The sequence below is a fragment of the Etheostoma spectabile genome, chromosome 16, assembly GCF_008692095.1.
Source record: "Etheostoma spectabile isolate EspeVRDwgs_2016 chromosome 16, UIUC_Espe_1.0, whole genome shotgun sequence".
Taxonomy (NCBI): Eukaryota; Metazoa; Chordata; class Actinopteri; order Perciformes; family Percidae; genus Etheostoma; species Etheostoma spectabile.
In genome coordinates, this window is record NC_045748.1 from 1,717,578 (window position 1) to 1,730,182 (window position 12,605).

General features: G+C 42.7%; 1 protein-coding gene across 1 annotated transcript; it reads right to left on the bottom strand.

Moving 5' to 3' along the window:
• Positions 1-1,960: 1,960 nt before the first annotated feature.
• Positions 1,961-11,612, bottom strand: LOC116704324 (bile salt-activated lipase-like). Its single transcript, XM_032539706.1, has 13 exons — positions 10,940-11,612; positions 10,432-10,579; positions 10,186-10,305; positions 9,868-10,065; positions 9,563-9,693; positions 8,878-8,995; positions 7,821-7,875; positions 7,074-7,082; positions 5,125-5,177; positions 3,428-3,614; positions 3,097-3,300; positions 2,367-2,576; positions 1,961-2,262 (listed from the first exon to the last, which is right to left on the bottom strand). The coding sequence occupies exons 1-13, from the start codon at positions 11,000-11,002 to the stop codon at positions 2,082-2,084; spliced, it is 1,677 nt and encodes a 558-aa protein (XP_032395597.1). The 5' UTR covers positions 11,003-11,612; the 3' UTR covers positions 1,961-2,081.
• Positions 11,613-12,605: the final 993 nt, after the last annotated feature.

Below are 12,605 nucleotides of genomic sequence, written 5' to 3' on the forward strand. Positions count from 1 at the left end.
GCAATAAACCTTTTAATAATCAAGAAACAGTGTCAAGCGGATCCCTGTCAGCACATCATCCAGCATTGCTCAGACACCACAACGGCATTAGATCAGAAGGGCTCAGCTGCAAGTGTTTTCAAATTAAAAGCACAACAATTAAGACAACCCCATGACATTTGAGTTCAAAAGGACATACACACATACAAAACAGAGGGGAGTAGATTCAATCAGTTCAATTCAAGAGGGCATAGACACTCACACAATAGGATTTGAGTAAATAAGGAAGCCCGCTGTTAAGCCAGCTACATTCGAACTGTGTGAGACAACACATATAAAATGACAGGCAAGGTTCACAAATGAAACACAATTAAGTCTACAATACAAGAGCAGTATAAAAACTTTGAGCATTATTGGCAAAGTAAAATCTCTAACAATTTACAATATTTATTTAGTTTAATATGTTTTACATGTGAAGGGTAAGGCCATACAAGCCTGTATATTTAACCTGTACGTAACATGCCTGGGCCTGATTCGTGTGCTGCATGCGCCCACTTGTAGGTAATGCAAGATCTCAGACTGTAATGTAATATTGGCTTCTTGCACATATCAGTGTGTATTGGATTTATAGTGCAGTGTTGGTAAATGCAGGCCAATTAGCGGACATAACCAGAGAAATCATCCTTGCCCTAAAATAAAAAGTTATCCCTGAATAGGACCGAGGGAAGTCTGTTCTAAACTCATTGGTCTTCTTAGTGTTTTCTCAGTCTCCCTGCTGGGGTTTGAGCTCCAGGTGGAGGTGTATGTGGAGTAAGCTTTGGCCAAACCAGCCTTGCCCTTCTCCTTAGTGTAAGAAGCCAGGAGCCTAATCACACTACATATGCTCGTACGCAATTTAGAAAAATAACAATTTGTGAATGTATGTGTGAAGATTAGTGCGTTATGCGCTAATTATCTGCATGAATATAACACAAAACTGCATGCTTAACAAGTTTCCCTTCTCTCTCCCTCTTGACAAAGTTACAGCAGTGTGTCAAATAGATAGAGAGCTCATATTATGCTCAACTTCAGGTTCATACTTGTATTTGGAGGTAATGTCAGAATAGGTTTACATGGTTTCATTAAAACAACACCATACTTTTGTTGTACTGCACATTGCCATAGCTCCTCTTTTCACCCCGTGTGCTGAGCTCTCTGTTTTAGCTACAGAGTGAGACATCTCACTTCTGTTCTAATTTTGTTTAGAGTTGCAGATGTGCAGAAGCTAGGTAAGGACTACTAGCCAGTCAGTACTAGAGGATGAGGGCGTGCCATGCTAGCAACTAGGCAAAGATTATAACACGTGTTACAAAGTGACACGTGTTTGTCACAGAAGTAAAGGCTGGACTACAGTAGAGCTGTTTGGAGCAGTTTGGGAACAGTGTTTTCTGTTGGAGATGGTAAGTCCCTTTGGGGGAGACTTTGGGCTTTTTCACTTTGTACACCTATAACGAGCACAAAAAATATATTTAACACAATAAAGGAAAGGGAAAAAGCCAAAAGCCTAATATGAACACTTTAAAGTAGAAACCCCCACTAGAGGGCATGTTTTCCACTAAGACGATATATTAATCGGTATGTCACGGCAGGTAGATTTGGAGAAAGTCATACATACACTCTCATGTGGCACATTGTCAAACACATGGATTACAGCAGATGTAATCCATGTCTGTATCAAACATTTTTGTTAATGCAGATCTGGATTTTTACAGATCAAAAAACAGAAAAATGTTGTTGCTTTCAGTCTTGATTTGGCTTGTGTTTGGGTCACATTCAACTACATTCCTTATTTAAGCTTTAATTTTTGGGATGTTGAATTGAGGGCGGACGGCTACAGTATGTTAAAGTCTTCATATGATGTGTGTGGGAGATTGTGTCACGTCTTATCGTTTATTTATTATGAGACAAACTCTTTTGCTGAGTCAACAAACATCCACTGGTGATAAAAGCTACAACTTTAGGTAGGCATTCAAGTTGACCCTGACATTTCTATTTTTAACTCATGAGGTTCATTGTACACACTTTTATTTGTATATTTGGTGTATTTTAAATGAAAAAATGCATCACTGAGCATGTGATGGGAGGCTGGGAAGGGTGCTGGTCCAAAGGTGGACAAAACGCTGCCTCATTTCCTGTCCAATGGAGCTTGCATTCATCTTAGCATTGATGTCCAGGAACTGCTGTCCAGTGCTGGTGAATTCAGGCCAAGTCACAGGCACCTTTAGGTTTCCTTTGTTTGGGTTTCTGTAAAAAAAAAAGTAGTAAGGGAAGATCCATTAGTTTGTAGTAAAATAATCCTCAAACTGTTAAAAAGTTACAAAGTATCACATGCATGAAAAGTGTTTTACCCAGTTCTGGCAAAGTTAGTCCAGTAGGCAATGATATAGCCAGACAGGTCTCTCTGTCTGCCCCCATAAGCCTTTGGTGTGGTAAAGGGTTTGCCAAACACGTACTGCAGGTCATCAGCGTGATCGGCTCCCACCCAGTCGTGGTAGGGTTTGCCTGGTCCAGCCAATAAACTGGGCTCAGACAGCAGGTAGGAGTAGGTACGGCCAGATCTGTTAAAAACCATCACTGTGTGTTTAGTGGGTGTATGTCTGGCATTACAATTGGCAACAATCTGGTTATGCCAGTCACAAACTTTGCCCTCAATGTTCAAAGGCACTAAAGAAAAAAACAATCTTGTGTATAAAAAGTGTATTTTAAAATGGAAATATCAGTCTTATTCAACCTATTTTCCCATGCATGTGTGTCTAAGTGACTAATGTGAACAAAAACCTTTGAAATTGGTCCAGTATTGAGCGCGAGCATTGTAACTGGCAGCTGCAAACTGGGCTACAATGTAATCCTAAGGGGGCAATAGTAAAAATCAATGTAGGTCCACTAAAAGTGCTGTTTTTGCAACTGACAGGCTCAGATTGGTATTTTAAGTGTCTGACCACATTATGGAAAGATGGCAAAGTCTCAAAGTCTTCTGAAATATTGCAAGATGAGGTTGCAGTGAAGGTCTGCCATTCTATCCTTAAAATAGCAACTAAAAGATATTTGAAGGCAAAGAAATCAAGCAGTTGGCCTCACTTGGCATTAGCTGCATGCTGGACGATGGCAGTCTGTGTAGGAACCAGGAAGAGGTAGTCAGTCCCAATATCCACAGCAGCTGTCTTAATGGTGGTCTGGGTGGGTGTTGATCCCCAGTTGGACGAGTATTCAGCAAAGGCAATCTCCAAACCAGCTTGCCCCGTCTCTTTGGTGTATGCAGCAAGGAGCCTCTTTATGTCTTCTCTGCAGGGAAAATAGGGCAGAGAGCTCTGTTATGGAAAAGACTCTGCCACTCTGCTGTCTTTGGCCTCCAAATTTCACTTTAACTTTGAAAGCGGTGGGCCAAAAACACATCTCTGATCGGCCTTACACTAGAGTGTCTTGATTCTTGTCACCAAGGGAAGGAATGTCCTTCGAGGTGAACAGATATCCATCCATGTTGTTAACCCCTGCAAGGTAATCAATTTCAGCGGCGTTGTGAAACAAGTTGCCAGGCTGATCAGGGAGGAAGTCTCCATCAACAACAGGAGACAGAGACAGGTTTTTCACACCGGGATCTGAAAGAAATTGGCATATATTCAAATATTAGTAGTTTGCATGTAAAGAATGTTTAGCTCAGTTGTAGCTCAAAACTACAGTTCAATTACACTGTGATAAGTTTATTTTGTACTTCATGATGGATTATGACCAAATGTCATAAGAGCATGGATGGATTGCTGAATGTACCTATTGGGTACACCTGCAAAATGGGACATGCAGAGACACATAAAGACTGTAAAGAGATGCAAAACAGCTGACAGGAGACACAAAGAGACTCACGACTATGATAAGATGCAAAGAGACACAAAGCAACTACAAATAGCCTCAGAATAACCACAAAGAGACACACAATAACTACAAACAGTCACAACACAACTACAAAGAGACACTAAACGACTACAAAGAGGGGCATAACAACCACGGAACAAAAATTAACAAAAAGACGAAAAACAAGTACAAAGTGACATATGACAAAAATGACAGGGGCCTACAACTAAGTAGTAGTTTGGCAAACTAGAGTAGTTTGGGCGCTGTGCAGACGGTGCCTCTCCAGTACATCTCCAGTTTTTTAGTCTTTCTACTTATTTAAACCTCTTTTTTGTATCTCTTTTTAACTCTTCTTGCGGAGATAGTGTGTTTCTATATATCCTAGGATATTTCCATCGTAAAATTCAACAGGAGCCAGCTTTCTCATACTCAAGAGAGGAATTGCTGGCTCTGCACACAAAGGGACGCGCCGGGACACGGCACCCTATCCCGACGAGTAGCTGAGGAGGAGACCAGGGGCTGCAAGGCCGGGGCGAAATAAAGGCCGAGCTAGCGGAGAATCGGAGGCGCTACAGCCAACGATTCCCTCCGTATCATGGGGAACGTGAACTCGCTGCCGAACAAGATCGACGAGCTGTCCGCGCTGAACAACCAGCGGACTTACCGTGAGACCAGCTTGTTCATCTTTACGGAGACATGGCTAAACCACCTCGTACCGATGCTAACGTGGGACCTGCTTGGATTCACTGCGTGAGAGCCGACAGAGACACACAGGCAGTGGGAAAAGCAAAGGTGGGGGAATCATCATGTATGTCAACGACCGCTGGTGTTAACCCAGGACATGTCTCCGTAAAGACAGCCTCTGTTGCCGGGACCTCGAGCTGCTAGCCGTTAGCATGAGGCCATTTTATTTCCCAGGGAGTTTTAGCATGTGGTTACTCTCTGTGTTACATCCCTCCCGAGAGAGGACGCAGCCGCTGCCTGTGAGAAGATTCACTCCGTCACAGACAGCGCTGCAGACACAGCACCCTAGGCCTTCATGATCATCTCTGGGGACTTTAATCATGCTACTTGGACTATACTTTGGCTGTTTTTCACCAGGTGTGTAGAATGTCGACCAGAAACAACAGGACAATTGATTCCTGTATGCTAATGTGAGGGATGCATACAGAGCGACTCCCCCCCCCCACTGGGGAAGTCTGATCACAAATGGTTCATCTACAGCCACTGTCACCCCCCGGTCCAAAAACAGCCCGTGACAACTCGCAACAGCAGGAGGGGTCCCTGAGATGGAAAAGTGCCCTGAGAGACTGCTACAACACCACAGACGGGATGTGCTGATCGACCCGCATGGTGAGGACTAGAGGGGATGACACACTGTCTGACGGATACCTGAACTTTTGTGCAGACGTGGTCTCCCATCAAGACCGTCCGATGTTACCCTAACAAAAAGCCATGGGTAACACCAGGAGGTCAAGGCTGTCCTCAACAAGAAGAAGGCGCCTTCAGGAGCAGGGACAGGGAAGCACATGAAGGCAGACAGCGGGGGTGAAACATTGTGTGAGGGAAGCTAAGGACAGTACAGGAGGAAGGTGGAGCAGAAGCTGAGGGAAAACAACATGAGGGAGGTCTGGGAAGGTGTGAGGACCATCACAGGTCACAAACACAAAGACCAGAACAACAGGGGGGAATGGAGAGGGCCAAGGAGCTGAATAACTTTTTCAACAGGTTTAAACAGCCCTTGCCCCCCCTGCCCCCACCCTCACCCAGCATGTTCCCTTCCTCCACACACCTCCCCCTGACCACCACCACATCCCAGTCTAACAACCTCCCCCCCAGCACACAATAATACCCTCCTCCTCCTCAATACAATCCCCGCCCCACATCACACACGGACCCAGGTCAGAGAGAGATGAGGAGCTCCGGCCAGGAAAGAGCAGGCCCGGATAAAGTGTGTCCGAGACTGCTGAAGACCTGCGCAGCAGAACTGGGGGGAGCCGCTCCACAGGATCTCAACCTTAGCTGGCTAGGGAGAGTGCCACCCTTTGGAAGACATCCTGCATCGTTCGGTCCCAAGAAGAAACAGGCCCAGCGAGCTGAATGACTTCCGACACGGTGGCGCTCACTTCACACTGATGAAGACGTTGGAGCGGGCTCTTCCTCAGCCTCTCAGACCCCGGTACACGCACGCACAGGACCTCCGCAGTTTGGTACCCGCCAGATGTTGGTGTGGAGGACGCACATCCAACTGTTACACCGGGTCCACTCCCATCTGGATAAGGGGAATGGCACAGGGGGTCCTCTTCTTGGACTTCTCCAGTGCCTTTAATACCATCCGGCCCCTATACTCCAGGACAAAAATGACAGGAGGGGAGTGGAACCCCTATCTGGTGGATGGATCAGAGACTACCTCACCGACAGGCCACGTACGTCAAGTGAAGGACATCATGTCTGGCACTGTGGTCAGCAGCACTGGAGCCCCCCAGGGCAGTGCTGGCCCCTCTTCTTCACCCGTACACCTCGGACTTCTGTTACAACTCAGAGCTGTGTCACATACGAAGTACCAGATGACAGCCATCGTTGGGTGTAGGGGGGGACAGGGAGGAGGAGTATCGAGTCTGGTGTGGGGACTTTGCTCCTGGTGCGCACTAATGCCTACAGCTCAACACCTCTAAAACAAAGGAGGGTCGTTGATTTGGGGAGGTCAGACCCAAAACCGCAACCAGTCCTGTTGGAGGGAGTTGAGGGTGGAGGCAGTCCAATACAAATACCTCGGGCTGTGGCTGGCAACAAACTGGACTGGACAACAAACAGCAGCACCTGTACAGGAAGACACAGAGCCGGCTGTACTTCCTGAGGAGGCTGCGCTCCTTAACATCTGCAGCAAACTGCTGTGGATGTCTACCAGCTGTGGTCACCAGTGTCCTCTTCTACACTGTGGTGTGCTGGGGGGGCAGCATATCAAAGAAGGACAACAGGCTGGAAAAACTGATCAGGCGGGCCGGCTCGTGGTCGGCGAGAGCTGGACTCACTGGTGAGGTGGCAGAGAGGAGGAATTGGACAAACTGCTGGACATTAACTGAAATCCAGCCACCCCCTGCACACCGTCATCAGCACCCAGAGGAGCGGTTCAGTGGAAGGCTGCTCCTTCCCAAGTGCCGGACCAACAGACTCAAGGACTCCTTTGTCCCTCATGCCATCGAACTTACAACTCCTCACTAGGGGGGAGGAGGAAATAGGGCAGAGAGGACAATACATACATACATACATCACACATACAACACATACATACATACATACATACATACATACAACAATACATACATAAAAACATACATACAATACTAACATACATGCATACACAGTACATACATACACATACACACATACACATACATACATACACTACAGCACACTGTCACTTTATCACTTAAACTGGACTAACACTGACACTTTAATAATAATTTATGGTCTTTTTTGTTTATTTGACAAATGTTCTTATTTGTGTATTATATTTAGTGTTATTTGTTGTTTATGTCTTTGTCTTTTCGTCTTTTTAATCTATTTTTTATTGTTCTTGCTTGCTAAAACTGGTGCTGGAATTTCAATTCTGCGGGAGTCATCCCAAAAGGATAAATAAAGAGAAGTCTAAGTCTAAGTCTCAAGTCTAACTTCAATGGAACAATTTATAATTTTGAATGAATATTAGTTATTGTAGCATCTCTCTCTCTCTCTCTCTCTCTCTCTCTCTCTCTCTCTATCTATCTATCGAATCTATCTATCATCTATCTATCATATCTATCTATCTATCTATATATATATTAATATATATAATATATATATATATATATATATATATATATATATATATGTAAATAAAGAAGTTTGACAGAAAAAAAATGCTCACAGTCTGGGGAGCCGGTGCGATGATGGAGCAGCCATGGTGAGAGCCACACACATCCAGTGATTTCAGGCAGGCCGCCATCCTGTCATCAGTGGGGCAGCCGACAGCTCAGCACCTGAGCACATGGAAATAAAGCAGGTTTTAAGGACTGGCAGAATTGCCTGCTCTCAACGTCGTACTATGGCTCCGCTGTGCCGAGTGGTGGTAGAAAAGGCAGCTATAGTTAACAATAAACATAAAGATGTAAATATCAGCAGTTTATGCAAAAGTAACTATATTGTGCTAAAGCCAACAATCTTGTGACAGACAGATTACTAAAATGATGAACTGGTACAGGCCAAATGTTACTCAGGGCTTAAAAATTATTCAAGCCCTGTGGAAGCTTTCATGTTTTACAACATCAAATCTACATTTGATGTTTTTACACTAATCAACAGGCCCAAATGGTATCTGCAGATTTCAATTTTATACACTCTTCCACTGTGATCCAGAATGAAAATCTGTGGTTTTTTTCTGCTTGGGGACGAGATGTGTTACATTCTGAGTCTACAAAAATTTGGAGTAATTCTACATCCAAAGATTCTGTGTGACCTGTTTATCAATAGAAAAAGGGCAGGACAATTTGATACTGAAAACTTTTTATTGGCACTGATATTTGGTGTAAATGACAGACGTTCTGTCTGGCCTCTTTGATTAGTTGGCCTGTTGAACACAGCTCACAATAGCACATAAAGCAAGTTAGTCAATGTATTTAGCTACAAAGCTAATTAAAAAAAGACATGCACTGCATGCCGTTGTTCATGTAGGAATGTATGCTTAATTTTAATATGGAATGTACTGTATGTAACACAGTAAAGAGGTTTGGATGTGAAACTATTGTTTTAGTCTGTATCTCTACTATCTATTGAGGACAAAAGAATGATTAACATTGTCATCATTTAATGAGAAAGTTAAGCAATTGTTTAAAAAATTGGAATTTAAGATTAGATAAGCCTCTTATTGATTGGTTTGGGTGTATTGGAATCCTATTATGACAATAAATTACCCCATGAATGTAAAATTAGGACTTTTTTCCTGTCAGCAATGTAGATGGCTCCATGGTATGTGACAATGACATACCTCCTCTGCCACCTTGCGTGGGTTCCTGTTCAGTGCCCAGGGGCAGAAGGCAACCCCGCTCTGGGAGATGGCTCTCTTGAACAGCCCTTTGCTGTGGGGGGAGAGAGTCTGTGTAGGAAGACATACATGGAATATACAATTACTAATTGCAGTTGGATTTATTTTGACTATTTGCATGACATTTTCAGGCATTATTGTACAGACTTATTGTAACTAAGGACTGCATTAAAGGTTCAGCAGGTAACTTATCATATTTGCTGTCTGTCTGATGTAGTGACAGTGAAGACAAACTGGTACTTTCTTCACTTGCAATCTTTTTAAATTGACAAACAGCATTTGTGTAATTAACGGCTCAATTCAATGGGATCAAAAAATTATTTACATTGCAGCCCGGTTTGCAACTGCCAGTTACAACATTCTCAATACTGGACCGATTTCAAGGATTTGTTGTTTACAATGGTCCTTTAGACACAAATGCATACTTGTTTTCTTCTTTGAGTGTGTATATATTGTTTGGTTGTTTTGTATGTGTAAACGCATTGTGAGCAATGATGATCCAAAGCAAAATTGTGTCCTCAAACCTGGCAAATAAAGCTGATTCTGATTCTTATTCTGAAAATAGGGCTTTTCAGGTTGAAAAATACAGGACACTAAGCCAAACCCTAACCCTTTCACCTGGAAGCTGACACCAGCTCCACCAGCAGACTCTCCAAAGATGGTGATGTTGTCCGGGTCTCCTCCAAACGAGCGGATGTTCCTGTTCACCCAGGCGATGGCGGCATGCTGGTCCCAAAGGCCGTAGTTTCCTGAAGTGGTGACACATTTTGAGTCAAAAGCATTTTACTACAGACAAGTCTGTGGACACACAGGCATCCACAATGTTTTTAAGGACTACTGCACTTCATTCAAGTAATTGAATGTATAGAACACATCAAGGCTCAGAGCCGGTAGAAGAACCAATTTCCATCAACTGCTCTTACCAGGTAAGCGAGAGTCCCCTGTACTGAGGAAGCCCAGGGTTCCCACACGGTATCCCACAGACACCACAATAACATTGCCCTTGTCTGCAATTTCCTGACCGCTGTACAGATAATTGTTGAGAAAATTTGGCCCCATAGAACCACCGACAAAGAAGCCTCCTCCGTACAACCAAATCATGACGGGGAGATTTGATGACACTTTGGGTGAAAAAGAGAAGCATTTTAATTTTGGGGGGTATTTTATAGGTATTTGTACATCTACTGCATCAATGATTCTCACATCCATATAAAGAACAAAACAAAGACTTAAAACCGTACCCTTTTGGCCATGAGGAACCCAGATGTTGAGGTAGAGGCAGTCTTCACTACCAAAACTTGTAGTCTGGAGCATGCTCATCTGAAGACATCTCTGAGCAAACTTTGTTGCCTTCAATATACCTGCGGATGAAAGAAAATTGATTGATGTCTTTGCAGTGAGGATTTTGCAATTGAAGTGAGATTTCTACACTGATTTTTCAGATTTATAAACAAATCTCTGTTTGGTCAGATTGGGTGTGAACGCACCATTCCAGCCAGGGTGAGGTTTGGGTTTCTCAAATGTTCCAGGTTTGGCAGCAAAGGGAATTCCTTTGAAAACATCTACAGAGCGGTAAAGACCGAGGGGGATATTCTGGCCCTGAACACTGCCACCTTCTGTCTGCACAACGCCCAGCTAGAGACACAGTCAGAAAAGAGCTTTCAACTTCAATGACAGCATAAAACAGTTATGCCCAAAAAGGAAAGAAGTGTAAATGAAACAGTAAATTGTGACATTGTGAACAAAATAACATTATAGTGTATAATGTGTACATTAAAGACCTATATTGAAAAAAAAATGTGAACATATCATTTAGCCTATTTTCCCCTTGATGCATTATAAAATACTTTCGTTATGCTGATGCTTGTCATTGCACACAGAATGTGCTTTTAAGAAATTTGCATTTTTGCAACACTGTTATCACATCCCATTAGTAACAGATTTACTCCATGCAAATTGTGCATTCTTTCAATAACAATTATTAAACAGGCTTACAGAGGCTTCTGCGGCCATTCCCAGAGACAGGACAGCAGCAAACAGAGTCTTTAGTTTGTCCATGGCTGTCCAGAAGCCAGCGAATTCCTCACCAGGCCCTTCTGCAAGTGAATGAATGGTGTGCGTAGCTGTTAAAATGTGTTATTTAACCGCTTATAACCCCTGCTGTCACCCTGGGACAATGATTGGACTAAACCTCGGATGGGAAACAGCCTGGTGGAAATCATGCCATCTGTGGAGTGAAGCAAGATATAACAATCAACACCCAATGCCAGATGTCAACACAGAAGTAGATACCCATTTTACAAGGCTGTAAGAATGTTTTTTTCTTCTTTGATATTAGGAGTAAAATTTTTGATCATACAGTACAGTGTAGATGTCCACATATTGAGGCCAATTAACACATGGACGAGAGAAAGCCCTGCAGTTCTTCATAAGGAGGCAATGAAGAATATGTATCAGTTGACTCACAAAAACAGATTGAACGATTCACAGATTAGTTAATAACAAACGGTTTGAGATTAGATAAAACGTCAGAAATAACCCCACACATCTGAGGTGCTCCTATTGGTTAAAAAATGTATTTGACCTAGATTTTTACTAGCCACCCTGTCACAACACAGACGCTTCTCCATCGAAAGATATTATAAACACTGTAGGACAAAATACAACATTAAACAGGAGAATTTGGAACATGAATGGAAAATCCCTATATATGTACACATCTCATAACTTCTTACATTGTTGATGTAGGCATATTACTGTTGTTTTTTAATTCAATAACATTTTGCACATTTGTATACTGTGTAAACAATATACACAACCAACTTCAGTATTGCTTTTGTACACCATAAATATTTCGTATTGGTAGCTACTGTATATGAGATTATTTTTTTGTGTTGTAGTGAATAAAACTTAATGTGGACATTGAATTCTTACTCTAGGGGTATTGGTGTGTTCAATTAGTGATAGTTGTTAGCATAACAACAGGCTACTGAACAGTTTCTTTATGCAAGTAACTGCATAATTCACAATTTTCTGTTTCTTCTGGGTTTAAAATGCTTAAAAGGCAGACAAATCTAATTGCATTTACTAAAACCAGATTATACAATTAGTTGGTAGCACCTTTTTAATAATAAGGTAATAATAATAATCAGGGCAAAAAATGCAAACACATGATTCATATATATCAACACAAAAAGGACTTTGAGTGTATTAAAACTAAGTTTTCCTATGGGTTTCTGAACACATAATGCTGAACAAATTCTGGAAGAAGAAATCATTTGTACAAAATGCATTACTTCACTCTATGATTATTGTATTCAAATTCACGATCCAACACCAAGGCCTTAACCTCCACAGCTGGTGTAAGCATGGTTGTCAGGACCGCTGTTCCACGTTCTACTATGTTGTGAATTGGTCTACATGTTCACAGATCTTTATTAATGTATGTTAATACATTAGGCGGGTGGAGACTGGGGGTGTGACCTTGACCAACTGCCACTTTGCTTGAAAGCCATGATGTCTCTCTCTCATGGGTGGGCCAAATTCTCTAGGCGGGCGAAGGAGAGAAAGGAAAGGTAGATTCCAGATCGGCCCATCTGAGCTTTCATTTTCTCAAAGGCAGGATACCCAGGGCTCGGTTTACACCTATCACCATTTCTAG

Excerpts from the sequence above, each read along its gene's own strand:
- LOC116704324 (XM_032539706.1), bottom strand. The coding sequence starts at position 11,002 with ATGGACAAACTAAAGACTCTGTTTGCTGCTGTCCTGTCTCTGGGAATG. Across the intron at positions 9,694-9,867 it reads AGGGGACTCTCGCTTACCTG|GAAACTACGGCCTTTGGGAC; the intron begins GTAAGAGCAGTT and ends TCACCACTTCAG. Across the intron at positions 3,301-3,427 it reads AAGAATCAAGACACTCTAGT|AGAAGACATAAAGAGGCTCC; the intron begins GTAAGGCCGATC and ends TTTTCCCTGCAG.